This window comes from Ambystoma mexicanum, chromosome 14 (assembly GCF_040938575.1).
Source record: "Ambystoma mexicanum isolate Mex_15411 chromosome 14, UKY_AmexF1_1, whole genome shotgun sequence".
NCBI classification, from domain to species: Eukaryota; Metazoa; Chordata; class Amphibia; order Caudata; family Ambystomatidae; genus Ambystoma; species Ambystoma mexicanum.
In genome coordinates, this window is record NC_090940.1 from 607,994,281 (window position 1) to 608,008,906 (window position 14,626).

A 14,626-nucleotide genomic window follows, 5' to 3' on the forward strand; every position below is an offset into this window, starting at 1 on the left:
TCTATATCTGGCATTACTTGACTTTGCCTTAGGTGAACAGGCAGCGTGCCCTTGTTAGTTTGCACTCACACTGAGTTGGGTGAATATCTTAATTGCAGTATAGGCCCAGTGCATGCATGCTGCTATAATTGGGGAGTTATTTCATGCATATTCCAGATATTCTATTGCATTGACTGTATAATGTAGCATTTGCAGAATTATTTGTTCTGCTCGCAGCCCCACCTTATTACTTTACAAGGGAGTTTAGATAAGAATTTAACCAGGTTGTTGCCCCGTTAATTTATGCTTTTCCCTTCCATTGTCTTGCTGTTCCCTCCAGTGGTCCAGGCGATGGGTTCTTCAGCTCTGCTTTCCAGTCACGATTGCTGGGGAACAACTTACACAATGCTTCCATGCCAGAGTGTGAGTATGTTGTGTATGCTGCGGGGTCTGAATGGCTTTGGATGCTGCAGTTTGGCAGCCCCTTGCAAGCTCTGCATTCTATGCACTCACTCAGGTAGGAGCAGGGTCTGCATGCATTACCTGATGGGAGCAGTCCTATGTGCGTAGACCCACGGAGTGCCTATGCGTGCAAGGAATCCTGAGGCAGTACACATGCTAAGGCGTGGTGGTTAGCAGGAAACTGCGTCGCAAAAGAGAAGAAAAGGAAGGCTATGTTGAGCGCAGATTACCAGGAGTTTAGGTGTTAGAGCACACAAATAGAGAGAAAATGTTAAATCAAACGGCAAGCTCCATCATTGACTGGGAAGCAGCACATGCACAATGCAAAATTAAGTTTCAGTGTAATGTGGGGTCATTTTCAAGTGAGCATGACAAATTACAGTAGACAAGGTCCAGGGCTCAATCTGTTGAGATAGTCCCGATTACACAAGAGTTTAAACAGTAGAACACAGTTCAGAGTCCACTATTGTCCTGAAGAAAGCGGGATCCCCAAAAGGCCACAATAAATGGCTCATATATTCTAGCTGAAACACGTATCGATGACTTTTTCTCTTTGTTAAGCAATAGACACGTGCATGAGGTGCAATGGGATATAAGAAACGCATGGTTATTGTAAAGCCCTATGAAATAAAAAGGGCATTTATTTCCATACTATTTAAAAATGATGGTGGGGTGAGACTGAGAGAAAAAGAGGATGCATGACTAGCGTGATATGATGTAGCCGTGACACAGTGGAACATATAGTCATTGTGATATGTAAATGACATTTTGAAGATGGTAATTTTTATATATTTTTGTAATAAACTTATGTATCCATTACATATGAAGCTCTGAGGTTAGGAAGTAATATGATCTGTTCTATCTATCACCTATGGGTCTTGATTAGTTTGTATTATATTGTAGGCTGTTTGGAGGTGCTGCATGTCACCGCGTATCAAATCATCCTAAAAACGCTCTCCTTTAGAATGTAGTCATTACCTCTACTCAGCACATTACTCTGTATGAAACCACGCTAACAGCCCACCCTTCCACCATTCACACCAGATCCCTGTACATATTATGTTTGCGCCACGCGTGTCCTCCTGGTTAACACTTGTTTTGTCCTCTTTCAGATCTGGCGTACGGTTCTGTGATCACACTGAAGAACTTGCGAACAGCATCTGGGTACCTCCACTCCCACTGGCACTTATACCCAGAAGGAGTGGGTGCGCGCCAGCAGCAGGTTTGTATTATGTGATCACTGAGGCCTTATTTTGATGAGATCCATTTTACAGTTTCTAATCGGTAACTATGGCGATGGATTGTAGAGGATGAACTATGCCACATCAGATGCCAAAAAGTGATCAAGGGAAATCTTTGACTTTACCTTCACCCCTGGCATTGCTCCAGGCAGCTTCCAGTACATCACTCTTTAGCTTGTGTGAGCCATGACCAAGGCTACCATCCGTATGGCAATCGGTCTTGGTGCTGCCACCAGCATGAGCAGTCCCAATAAGCCAAATCGGAGTGTCTTAAAACAATTGAAACTTCATAGAATGCCTTTATTTAAATTGCTAACAATAGATGTCATCTTCTACAGTGGACCTCTGTCGCCTTTCCTTTATAAGACTAGAGGCCTACATTGCCCCTTGTATTCTCCCACAGCATTTTGTGAGAAGGGCATGGGATCATAGGTGAAGACACAGACACAAGATGTCCAAGTTTCAAAAACCTGTATTAAACTTAACTGGGGTTGGAGACTTCCTATCTGGCACAAACTCTATAACGGGAGTAGTCTCGACTATCAAAGTAAACCAAATAGTCCAAGTCAGTCAAACCAAAAGAGATGTCTGTGTCATAAATCTATACTTGACCTCACACTCTACAAAAACTATGTGTGGGAAAATGTATGCAAAAACAAGTGTATCAAAAAGGATGTCAGAATGGAAGTGGCACTCCACGTCCTCCCCCAGTTCAATGCACTTGGGTGGTTTGGAAAGTTCTTCAGTTTGGCTGAATTACACAGAATAGCACCCAATTCATGAGCTCCGATTATGTTCTTAGGCTCCCCTGGCCTTGGTTTCAAAGTCACTTCACTGGTTTCAAAAAGGTGCACATATAGAGCCTTCACAAAAAACCTCAGGTTTCCCTCACCCAAGTCCGGGTCTCTCTTGACTTTCAAGTTTCAAGTCAAAGACCTTCGAAACTGCAAAGATTTGGCTTCTAACTATGCATGACCACTTTGACCAATTTTCACAACAGTCCCTTGACTCACAATTCTTCCTACAGTCCTGGTACAACAATATTTCACACCAGACTCCTCGGGCGTCCCTCACCTGGTTCTCTCTTGTAACACAACTGGTAATAGGCCTCTCAAGGTTCCCTTCCCCAAGCTTAGGCCTGTCTTGGCAATGTTCACAAAGTACTCTCAACTTTGGTGTGATGTCTCTGTGGCCCTCGTGGGTCTGTCCACTGCCTGGAAGCCACCCCTGTGCTTCATGTCTCAAGGTAGTACTCACTAAATGCACAAAAACAAAGTCTGTACCTGGGCTTTGTCAGAGACTTTAGAGAACGTTGGGGTTCCTTCTTTTTCCCTGCACGACCACGCCGACTGGTTGCCCCTCTGGTTCCGCTCTCCCCGATCTTGCCTCTGCACATTTCTTGGATCTTTCTCTACCTTCCTGTTGCATTAAATTCCAATCTTGCCATTCTCACACTACAAGTCCCAGAATGCAACATGTTCGTTTTGCTCCCACTTCACTAGCTCCCTGTGGCAGCATTCTGGCGATATTGGGAGATTCATTCTGCTAAACAGTTCATAATGCTCAAAAGTGCTTATCCCGCTTCAGCCACATGCACACCACTGGGCCTCCACCTCTCACCCCGAGTAGCTTGACTCGGACGGGTCCTTCAATGAGATCAGTCTCTGAGGTCAGGGTCTCATCATCTGCCCCTCAGCCACCTGGGCTTCTGTGGCTCATTCAGGGAACAAGCACTGGTTTGGGCCCTGCCAACTGAGGCTGCCCTTTTTCTGGCTCCTTGGAGACATGGCTCCCTCGCCACACTGCAGCCCCCCCCCCCCTCTTTACACACAGGGTCAGTGTCCTGGCACTCCGTCCTCCCCCAGACTCTCCAGGATTCTCCCTGCTTCTTCTTCTGCCTCCTCTTCTTCTCCTGCCTCTTCCTCTTTTTCTTCCTCTTCTTCCTTTCTTTAAAAAGATAGTCATTTGTCACTTGACAGTAGGTACCTAAATTGAAGGACAATGCAAGGCAATAATGTTGGGCTCATCCCTCCCATAAACATGTTGTAGAATGCACTATAAAAGTCAAATCTGGCCTCAGGACTGGTCATAGCAACTCTATGTCCAGCCACCAAAACCCACACTTTTCCACTCCCAGGAACATGGACAAAGAATCCACAAGTCCAGCAAAAAGTGCTTGGGGTCTCACAGTGGAGGGAAAATCTAATCCAACATTGCATATTCTGTTTGTGAAGTTCAGTGCCGCCTTCATTTGATGCTTTTGCCACTGGCCAGGCTGCCACCACAGGTGCCCTCCTTTTTTAAATGTATGATAGTCGACTGTCTGGTTCTTGCATTGAGTCACTAACCATTCTCTTGTCATTTGTTAATACATATTACTAGGTTTGCTCACAACAGTCGGCTGGTGCTGATGGGTTTCAGAGTGCTAAACATCTTCCTTTGGTGCGCCATTTTTTGCCCTTGTTTCAAGGCATGAGAGGAGTCGGCCCACAACTAGGCATCAACACTACCCTCATGCCCACTTGACTTTCTCTCTAGTAAACGGGACAGAACGGGCAAAACTAATCTCTCAGGAGTTAAACCGGGAGATTAATAACATAGTTCACACTTTATAACCTGCAAGATGGCAATGTGCGAAAAATATAGCACTTAATACATCTTTATCTCTTTTAATGCAATGCAGTATTACGAGTATGCACCTTTTGTGGAAAGGATAGTTGGTTTTAAAAGTATGACCCAGGTAAATTAGGTTGACCAGGAGAGTTCAGTGTCAGTTGTGACCTCTAGGCACTGCCTAAACGCACCTTACCTTCGCTTGTTTACTCTCTTTTTTTCTAATTGCTTCTCTGCTATTTCATTATCGGTAAAGAGAAGCACTATCAGCGTTTTTTTCTTTTACGTTGGGGCTAAAAATGTAGGTTCTCTTGGCCAACTTCATTGCTCTACCTATAACTTTCTTTCGTTCTTTCCTTTTCTTCTAAAGTCCTGCTTTTCCTCTGTGAGAAGGTCTGTTGTCGTTCAATGAATGTGGAAATAGCCTGTGCTGAAAATGAATTAAGCCAGTATATTCATGCTGGACACCACACTCTATTTGTATTTTCAGGTCACAACCTATTCACACAAAGACCTCAACAACCTGTGGGTCCTGAAGAAGCACGACGCCAACGCTGGTGAGTAGAGCGTTTACGGTACTCCTGGCTTGTAAAGCTATTCATGACACGTCCTACCTTGTCAGTTACTAAACCCAAACAAGCTGCTGCTGTCGGAACGTTTGGGGGTGGAGTCATCTTAAATCACACAACTGCTCATTGCCCGCTAGCCTGCATAAATCTTTCTTCTATTCTTGCTAAAATGCATAACCAGCACCAGTTTCATTGCATAAGGCGTTTGTTCCTACTGCGCGGCAGTTGGACTTTTTCAAAGACTCTTCATTCTTTAAATTTGGATGGGCAGGGGGGTGTACTAGTTCCTATAAAGCTTCCCATTCGGCTTCCATTTGTGAAGGCCGAGCTAATGCCGTGCATTGCATAATTCAACACGCTTTCTTCCCGGGACACCTTCCCTGCAATAGATTGCCCTTTCCTTTGGCCACCCCATGTCAATTGATCAATAACTCCATCAATGGACTGGTCTAGTTTGATTTTGTAGTCTCAGCAAGCCAACACCTGTGCTCTCCATCTGCATTTTGGAATATCTTAACATGGTAGGTAGTATGTAGGGAAGAGGTTTGTGCATCCAATTAAAAAAAAATCCTAAATGCAACAAATCTAAAAACACATGAAATATTGACTTTCAGAAACCACCAAACCTAGGTGTCTGACTCGCCATAACTGTGAAAAATATTTTAAATAAACCCTAGCCAAAAAAAAACAAATTCCCTAAGGAGCCGCATATGGGGTTCCATTGTTTTATGCAAAGCAGTTTTAAAGGAAAATCATTAGGAATATTGTTTGGTACATAGCCTCATATTGAGTTGTAGGGTGCAGCAGAGCAGTGTCATACCAGACCACAAATGTGACAAATGGATACGTTGATTAAAACCCTACCACAGTCATTGCTCTAGGTAACGTCTACTCCGTTTATTAACCCTTTTGTGCTATTACAGAAGGAGACCAACCATATGCAAATCATTGTTGGTCCTGCCATTAGTTTGAGCCGTCCTGCCAGAAATGTTCCGCCACGTTCCCTGCGAATGCAAGCAATAGACATGCAGACATGTTTAGGCCCCGTTTGGCCTCATCGGTGAAATGTAGCTTGATATGCCGGTCAAGTGGCGCAGCGAGTAGAGCGCTCGCTTTGACATCCGTGCAGAGCCTGTTATCGCAGGTTCGAATCCCGGCGTGGCCAAACTCAGCCTTTCATCCTTCCGAGGTCGGTAAATGAGCACCACACACCAGCAGCGCTCAGATACCTGAGGGTTCGTAGCGCTATATAAATGCCAAATTATTATCATTATTTCCTAGGCCCATCCATTGATAGGTATATTTCCTACCATTGTTTGATGTAAATCATTGAATGAATCATAGCTACGGCCTTGCCCTTTTAAGCTTCCATTATCCAGATTATGCCACCAGAAGCCTATAGAGCAGGAATCTGCAACATTTAGCCCACCAGGTGTTATGGGCTACTTTCCCCGTGATCCCTTAGCATTGATTATGCTCACTAGGGATGATGAGAGATGTAGTCCAACACATCTGGATCGCCATGGGTTGCTGCCCCCTGCTTAAGAGGCAACAGCGCAAGTCCCAGGGTTCTGGAAGAGGAAACTAGTAAGAGACTTAAAAGGTAGAGAGCAGGTTCCTGTAGGAGGGTGAAAAGTGGGGTGCAGTGAAATGGCTGGCAAACGGAGGTATGGAGCATGTGTTGTTGGCGAGACATTGAGAATGGCCCCATCAAAAAACTCAATGTACCCGTTGATGCCAATGCTTAAAAAATGTCAATTTTTAAATAAAGGAAAAACTAACATATGTGGACAATGCAAAATGAACTATTTTACAGTTAGATATCTTGAATTTGAAAATGTGTTTTGGCATCCTTCAGTTGACATTTTGATAAAGTTTTATTTTTGGGGGAGCCTTACTTTGAGCAACCCATGACCTATTGTTAAATGTGTACGCCACTCCGATTTCTTTTATTCGAACATCTCAGGTTTAAGTGTTCCACTTGTATGATTTCACCCGTTAGATTCTGCTGCACCTGTGGAGTTTGTGAAAACGGGGGATGTTATCCGGCTGGAGCATAAAATGTAAGTTCTTTTAACCATGTGTGTGGTTTTGCGAAAGAATGTTGGTAAATTGTCATACCACTGTTTTTGGAGTGTGGATGGCCGAACCCCGATTGTATTTTGTAAACTGTATTTTCACATTCCTTTCCGCTTTTGTGGACTATTTTCTGTAACCCTTACACTGCCTGTGGAACATATATACATGGGGACATATATACGAAGGCCCTAATTCCCATACAAAGTCACTCAAGTCCCAATAGTTGAAAGGGTTGAGCTGCTGAAACAGAAGGCCTAGAACTGCCCCATAGAGCTTAAACTGCCATTCGCACACAGGAAAACCAGATTGACCAATCACAATCTGCCTTTGCATTCACCGTCAATAAAAAAAGCCGCCATAAAATAAAGGGACTAGGACATCACTGCCGTCATCTGAAAAGGGACCTAGTCCCTTATCTATTTTAATGGCGGCGGCCATTTTTTTTAGACATTTTTTTCATTCCAAAGGAAGATGTGCTCACGCTGAGCACATCTCCCGTCGGAATGAACAAGAAATAAACTATACGCACCCTGGGAAATCCTGGGGTGCAAATGGATTTCACGGCCTGGCTGGGGTGTGGACATGGCGTTTAAACAGCCTGCAGCCCGAGCTGAGGCCCTCGCTTCGCTCGGGCCGACCAAAGCATGAGCTGGTGGGCCGTTAAACACCGTGTCCAGCCAGGGCATGAAAGCTACATTAGACTTCGTGCCTACATGTATGAAAGTGGTGTCTGTGCTCATGCGCTGCAAGCACTGTTGCTTAAAGAGCAGAAAGGCAAGCATCCCACAGCTTGTGTCTGTCTTGTTTCTGCCATGTCTATTGAGTTCTTTTTATGCCTTCAGCGACACAACACACTGTACACACAGCGACTGTATTAGCTTTTCTCTTGGGAGGCCTGGGGGGGGTGTGGGGTGTGTGTGTGACGCTTGTGTGACGCGTCCGCCCGCATCGCTTTCCCTTCTACCCAGGGTGGGTTTATTGGACCGGATCAGATTATCAGCATTATTGTTGCCGGACAGCATGGGTGCAGTGATCCATCATGAAATAAGGCCTAAAACATTGCCTTAATCTAACTGACATTATTTGCAATTGGATCATAGATGGGTTCTGTAGACCTATACATTCAGAAAGACATTGGACCGCAAGATCTGCGGGTAGCTGGACAGCTCAATTGTGCTTGCTGTACTGCACCTTTTGTGTAGGAGAACTTGACAGCCCGAATTTAGTAACTCAAGTGGGCCTGCAGCTGCTCGCGTCATCCTCCACAGCCCCAGTATGAGTGGTAAAGAAACTATTGATATTGATATTTTATTTCTATCGCTGTATTGCTTGCCCAGAGTGCACGGACAGTCATTAATCACCAGTGCAATTACGGAGCCAATACTTTAAACGCAGGTAGACGCAATAACTTGCAACCACACACACTCTTAGAAAATAATGAGCACTTATACAGCTATTTATTCAAAGCTTGGAAGCAAACAAGTGATAACCTAGAAATAAATCACAGAAGAAACAGAGAGTTCAAAAGAAAATACATCACCGTGGGCGTAACTGGATCCCTCATCTCGCCAGAAGCGGCTGGAAGACCCCATTGACAGCCAGGCCGAGAGCACAACAGCCCACAGGTATGCCGGACGAAAGCATCCTCCCTCCGGCTGAGGTCTCACCTGACCGCTAAGGGGTTCCGCATATATGCACTCCTCAAAAAGGGGTGACAATTTCTCGAACCTTCTGGCAACGCACTTGCGCATTGATGAACAGCCGTTGGTTGCCAGCTGGGTCAACCGACAGTAACCTCAAGGAGCAAAGTGCTTCCCTCCTCTAAAAACAAGCACCACGGAAAACAGTCCCGTAACTCATAACAAGACATAACAAAGCTAGCTTTCCCAGCAGAAATGTCCTTGACTGCATACCAGGTTTGGAAAGCATGTTTTCTTCAGCATCGTGAATCTAGCTCTCAGCAAAATGAGTACAGCTTTTCACTGCGGCATGAAGTAAATATCCATCATGGCTCTAAGTGCTCCCAGAATACACTGCGCACCAGCGCCATGTTTTAGCTCAAGCATAACAATTCCACCCTTGGATATTTATCTTCCATATCCCAGTGGCAGAGGAGCCGGTCTCTGAAACCGACGAAATATTAAAACTAAGTTGGAAATGCATTGAATACAACAACAAGCTATTATGATAGCTAATATAATGCAAATACAAGCAAAAGCGTAACGCAGTGTACCCCCAACATCAGGAATCCATGAAAATAACCAATCCCACCAATTCCCAGTATGATCTTGGGACACTTGAGAAATGAGATCCCTCAAACCTCGAATATGACTTTCAATGGATCGTGAATGGTCACTTAGATTGAAACAACACATACCTTCAATTGCGTTACACCCTAAATTATGCTTTAGCAATAGATAATCAACAGCAGCCCTGTTTTGCAAAGTTGCTTTTCTAATAACTTTGCTATCAAGGAGTAACTCTTCTAATGCTTGAGAAGTATGATTAAGTCCTTTGACTACTAAACATGCTAATTTTATCAAAGATGTGTAAACCCCACTGCAGCTAAACCCCAAACTCCCACTAATGAAAGGGTTAATGCTAGAACCTCAGCTTCTGATAGCAAATGCCCATGTGAATCACAATCTGGGGATACACCCACAGACTCAAAAGTTGACCTTTTGCCTCAAGAAATCACTGGGTGTAAAGGGAACATCATTAGTCCTAATCGAGTTAAGGCACATGGACCTCCGGAAATGTTAGCTGGAATATAAGTGTATGTGATGTTGCCACATGAAAAGAGCCATCCTGTTGGAAGTTTCACATGATTTAGATGACTGGCAGCTATCACTGTATGATTACAAGACATAGGGCCTCATTACAACCTGGCAGCTTCGGATCGCAGTGATTCCGTGACGGCGGTAATAAAGTTTCTGTGTCCGCAAGGTTGCGCAAGACCATCAGATTACGTACTGTCGGTCACACGGACGCGGAAACGTTGTTACCGCCGTCATGGAAAAAGCCACAGAAATGGACATAGCGCTGCCACAAGTAGCGCAAAACCCGTGTGTGCCTCCGTCGCCACGGAAACGGAAATACCATGATCGCCAAAAACCGGAAACAGAGAGGCCGCCATCATATAAAGCACAATCCATTGCATCCAGAGTCAGCACAAGTACGATCCATACTGTGAGAAGGCAAAAGGGACCATCAGCATGTCTGCCAGGATTCCAGCGCAGAGGCAGCGCAAACAGCGCTTCAGTGAGGAGGAGCTAACTGTGCTCGTGGAGCACATAGTGGAGCATGCAGAGATGCTGTTCAGTGCCGATCAACGGCGTGCCACGCAGCAGCAGCAGAGGAAGGAAGTGTGGGCAGAAGCAGCACGCAAGTGCACCGCTGTGGGCGTGACAGTGAGGAGCATCAAGGACTGCCGCAAGCGGTGGGACGACCTCAGGCTGAGGGTTAGTAACCTCATCTCCACACACTGCCAACGCAGCAGTGGGACAGGTGGAGGACCCCCTTCCCCACTGAGGCTGCAAGTATGGGAGGAGCGTTGCAGCAGTGTCCTCCACCTTGAGGGCATTCATGCGATCGGGGAGGCTGAGGCAGGAGTGAGCCCACCTGCAGATGCTGGTAAGTGGTCAAACATGAATGCCATATGAGAATATGTTGATGGCATTACAGTGCCAAAGGACCCATTAAACCCAATCCCCCTCCACCCCCCCCAGACAGTGCATGACTGGCCCAGAGGACCCATTAATAACCCCCTCCCCCCCCCCCCCCCCCGGCAGTGCATGACTGGCCCAAAGGACCCATTAATAACCCCCCCCCCCCCCCCCAGGCAGTGCATGACTGGCCCAAAGGACCCGTTAATAAACCCCCCCATACCCCCCAGGCAGTGCATGACTGGCCCAAAGGACCCGTTAATAACCCCCGCCCCCAGGCAGTGCATGACTGGCCCAAAGGACCCATTAATAACCCCCCCGCCCCCAGGCAGTGCATGACTGGCCCAAAGGACCCATTAATAACCCCCCCCGCCCCCAGGCAGTGCATGACTGGCCCAAAGGACCCATTAATGACCCCCCCCCCCCCCCACCCCCAGGCAGTGCATGAATGGCCCAAAGGACCCATTAATAACCCCCCCCCAGGCAGTGCATGACTGGCCCAAAGGACCCATTAATAACCCCCCCCCCCCAACCCCAGGCAGTGCATGACTGGCCCAAAGGACCCATTAATAAACCCCCCCCCAGGCAGTGCATGACTGGCCCAAAGGACCCGTTAATAACCCCCCCCCCCCCCCCGGCAGTGCATGACTGGCCCAAAGGACCCGTTAACCACCCCCCCTCCCCCCAGGCAGTGCATGACTGGCCCAAAGGACCCGTTAATAACCGCCCCCCCATCCTCCCCAGGCAGTGCATGACTAGCGCAAAGGACCCATTAATAAACCCCCCCCCCCCCCAGGCAGTGCATGACTGGCCCAAAGGACCCATCAAGATCCGTATGGCACCCAATATCACAACAATGCATACCCCCAGCAATCAGATGCGTGTAACGAACACTATACAATGACCAACCTGTATGATGCATGTGATGCACCCATCAGCCACCACCACAACACTAATTGCATGTCCTCTGTGTCCCCACAGCCCTATCCAGTGACAGTGACACTGCACAACAGGCCAGGCAATCAGCACCGGCACGTGCCCAAGCCACCGCCCCCACACAAGAGGATGCTGCCAGTAGTTCGGCATCTCAGCCCCCACTACCAACTGCAACAGATGTGCCGGCCACCACCACCGACATCCCCACCGTCTCCACGCTGCCTGAGGCAAGACAGGTGCCACGGGAACCCACCATGCCCACCCAAACCAACACAGAAGGCAGCTGCACTGCAGAGGAGGCGGCCTGTAGTGACAACAGTGCCCCGGTAGAGCACTCTGATACTGGGCCACAGGGGGAGACGCCCACATATGATGACCTGGGTTCCTTCCATCAGCTGGAGTTTAGCCCCACTTCACTCAGAAGTCCCATGAGGTCACCCACCCCATCCATGGCAGAGCTGAATTCCCGCATGCAGCGGATGAAGGAGCAGCAGGCAACCCTCACCCAGCTGGTGGAGAGGCAGCTCGAGGAACCTAGGCTGCAGAGGGAGTGCTACAGCATGTCAGTGCGTCGCCTATCAAGATCTATTGGACGCTTTGCAAGCACAATAGTCACCCTGGCGCGCCATGTGCGGGAGGGTAACGACAACACCTCCAGGCTCATTGAGGCCATGTTGATTGGGCAACAGGCAAATATTGCATGTATGCCATCTATACCTGATTCTGTGCCATCCAATACCACCACCCCATCCAGCTCCACTACTGCCAGTCCAAGGAGGCGCTCGAGTCGGCTAACGGGGCTCTTGGGCAAGGATGCACAGGCACAGAAGCACACACGGAAGTGATGGCATGTGTGTGGGGCACTGCAGGACACACGTGGACTTGAAGGGTGTGAGGGGTGGGTACGTTTGGGCGGTGGTGGAGGTTGTTTTGGGTGTTTGAACATTGGGGCCTGGGTGGGGGTGGGTACGTTTGGGTGGTGGGCGGGCACGGGTGTACAGCTTCCCTAACCATTGCACCTCCTTCCCTGTGGTTAATTCATCAATATATCATCATTTGAAATCAAAACATACATGTGTGGACATCTATCATTTCATTTGCAGTACAACAAATCATTTATTGTCATCACCATGTCCATGCATTGCTGTGAATGTGCTGTGTCTCAAAAGTAAATGCGAATCAGCTCATCCCGTGCTCTTTGGCCATCAAGTGGACCCCCAGGGGGAGGTGGTGCCATCCCATCCCATCCCCATCTCCATCTCCATCCCCATCTTTTTCATCTGCGCCTGGGGGCATTGGGATGTTCCTGCGCAGGCACAGATTGTGCAGCATGGCACATACGAGCATGATTTTACCCGTCTTCACTGGGCTGTACAGTAGTGATCCGCCAGATCTGCTCAAACAGCGGAACCGGGCCTTCAGCAGTCCGAATGTCCTCTCAATCATTCCACGTGTGCGGACATGTGCCCTATTGTATGCCTCTTCATGTTTTGCTAAAACTGCCACTTGAATGCCTACTGACCAAAATGCATTCAGTTTGTTTGCTAATGTCCTGATTAATGCACATTAGTGACTTGTACACCTGATTCGGCCTGAATGCTCTCACTACTGCCAGTATCCCAGACTTAGCTCAGAAAATCTAGGTGCTTTCTGCTGCATCCATTTCAATCGCTGTCAATTTAGACAATCGGATGTCAGCCTTCTACCTTACTTTGAATCTAGGTGAATCCTCACCCCCCTTAGTCAATGCATTCCATTGTGTTTTAGCTGTCTACGTGACTCTTGAATCTAGGTGAATCTTTGCCCCCCCCTTAGTTAATGCATTCCATTGTGTTTTAGCTGTCTACGTGACTCTTGAATCTAGGTGTATCCCTGGCCCATTCAGTCATTGCAATTTAATGTGCTTTAGCTATCTACCTGATTCAGATCCTAGGTAAGGCTAACCGTAACAACTCGGGAACCTGCTGATATTAAACGCATGCCCACTGTTCGCACCTCCTCCCACTAAAATGTACCTACCAAGTATATACTCAGCACTGCTGAGAGTCATCATCCACCTTATCCACGCAACTAGTCTTCTCAGCCCCCCCCCCCCTTACCAGGCCTGACCAGCATGGTTACCACCCCCCACTCACCATGCACCTCTTTACACCGTGCAACCTCTCTGCTAGAAACTCCAAACTACACGCCAGACTCCCCAAAATACACGAGCCCAGAGCTAGGGATTCCACCCGTACCCCAGCCCCACATCCTGACCATCCCGTCCAACAAAGGCACAAACTTGCCTAAGCCTACCCAAACTAATACTTCTACCAAACATAAGTCTCGATCATCAACCGCTACAACTACCACAAGTAAACATACCACTACTCCCTTAAGAGGGGCTTTAATCAATGCGAGATCTATAGTAGCCCACGCGACAGACATAGCAGACCTCATCCTAATGGAAGAACCGGACTTCTTAGCTATCTCAGAGACCTGGCTTCATGCAGCAGCTGGCCCAGCCCTTGCGCTAGCCATCCCTGAGAATTTCTCCATCCTCTGAGCAGACAGAACTGACTCCAGAGGCGGGGGCCTGGCTATAATCGCCAAAACCCACCTCAACCTTAAACCTGACAATACCGATCACTACTCATCCTGTGAATTGCTCACAGCCAAACTCCCCACCACCAACTCCCAAACCATCACCATCCACCTACTATACAGACCCCCAGGACCTCTAGGCTCCTTTGAGGAAGACCTTAACTCCATCCTCTCTAACAACTTAAAAAATACCTCTCAATGCCTTCTCTTAGGAGACTTTAACCTTGGCTACAATGACCCTAAAGACACCCAAGCGTCAGCCATTAATCACTCACTATCAGAACTAGGCTTCACCCAAAGAGTATCCACCCCCACTGATAACAAAGGAAGAACTCTTGACTGCATAGCAGACCACAACTGCGCGTTCTCCATCACTGCCATCACCCCGCAACCTTGGTCTGTCCACCACCTCCTCTCCTTCACACTCGAAGCGGCCAGCCCTATCGCTAATATCTCCCTAGCCTCAGCCATCCCGACTAGAAGCAAGAAAAACATAACT

The 14,626-nt window shown here is 47.6% G+C and overlaps 1 protein-coding gene across 2 annotated transcripts in view; it reads left to right on the top strand.

The window, feature by feature from the left end:
- The window catches only part of POMT2 (protein O-mannosyltransferase 2), a 296,276-nt gene that overhangs the window by 53,500 nt on the left and 228,150 nt on the right, over positions 1-14,626 (top strand). For both annotated transcript variants that reach the window (XM_069638005.1, XM_069638004.1), the window contains exons 8-11: positions 320-402; positions 1,554-1,663; positions 4,786-4,852; positions 6,867-6,927. In XM_069638005.1, the coding sequence (XP_069494106.1) occupies positions 320-402; positions 1,554-1,663; positions 4,786-4,852; positions 6,867-6,927 (321 nt within the window). The remainder of the gene's footprint in view (positions 1-319; positions 403-1,553; positions 1,664-4,785; positions 4,853-6,866; positions 6,928-14,626) is intronic.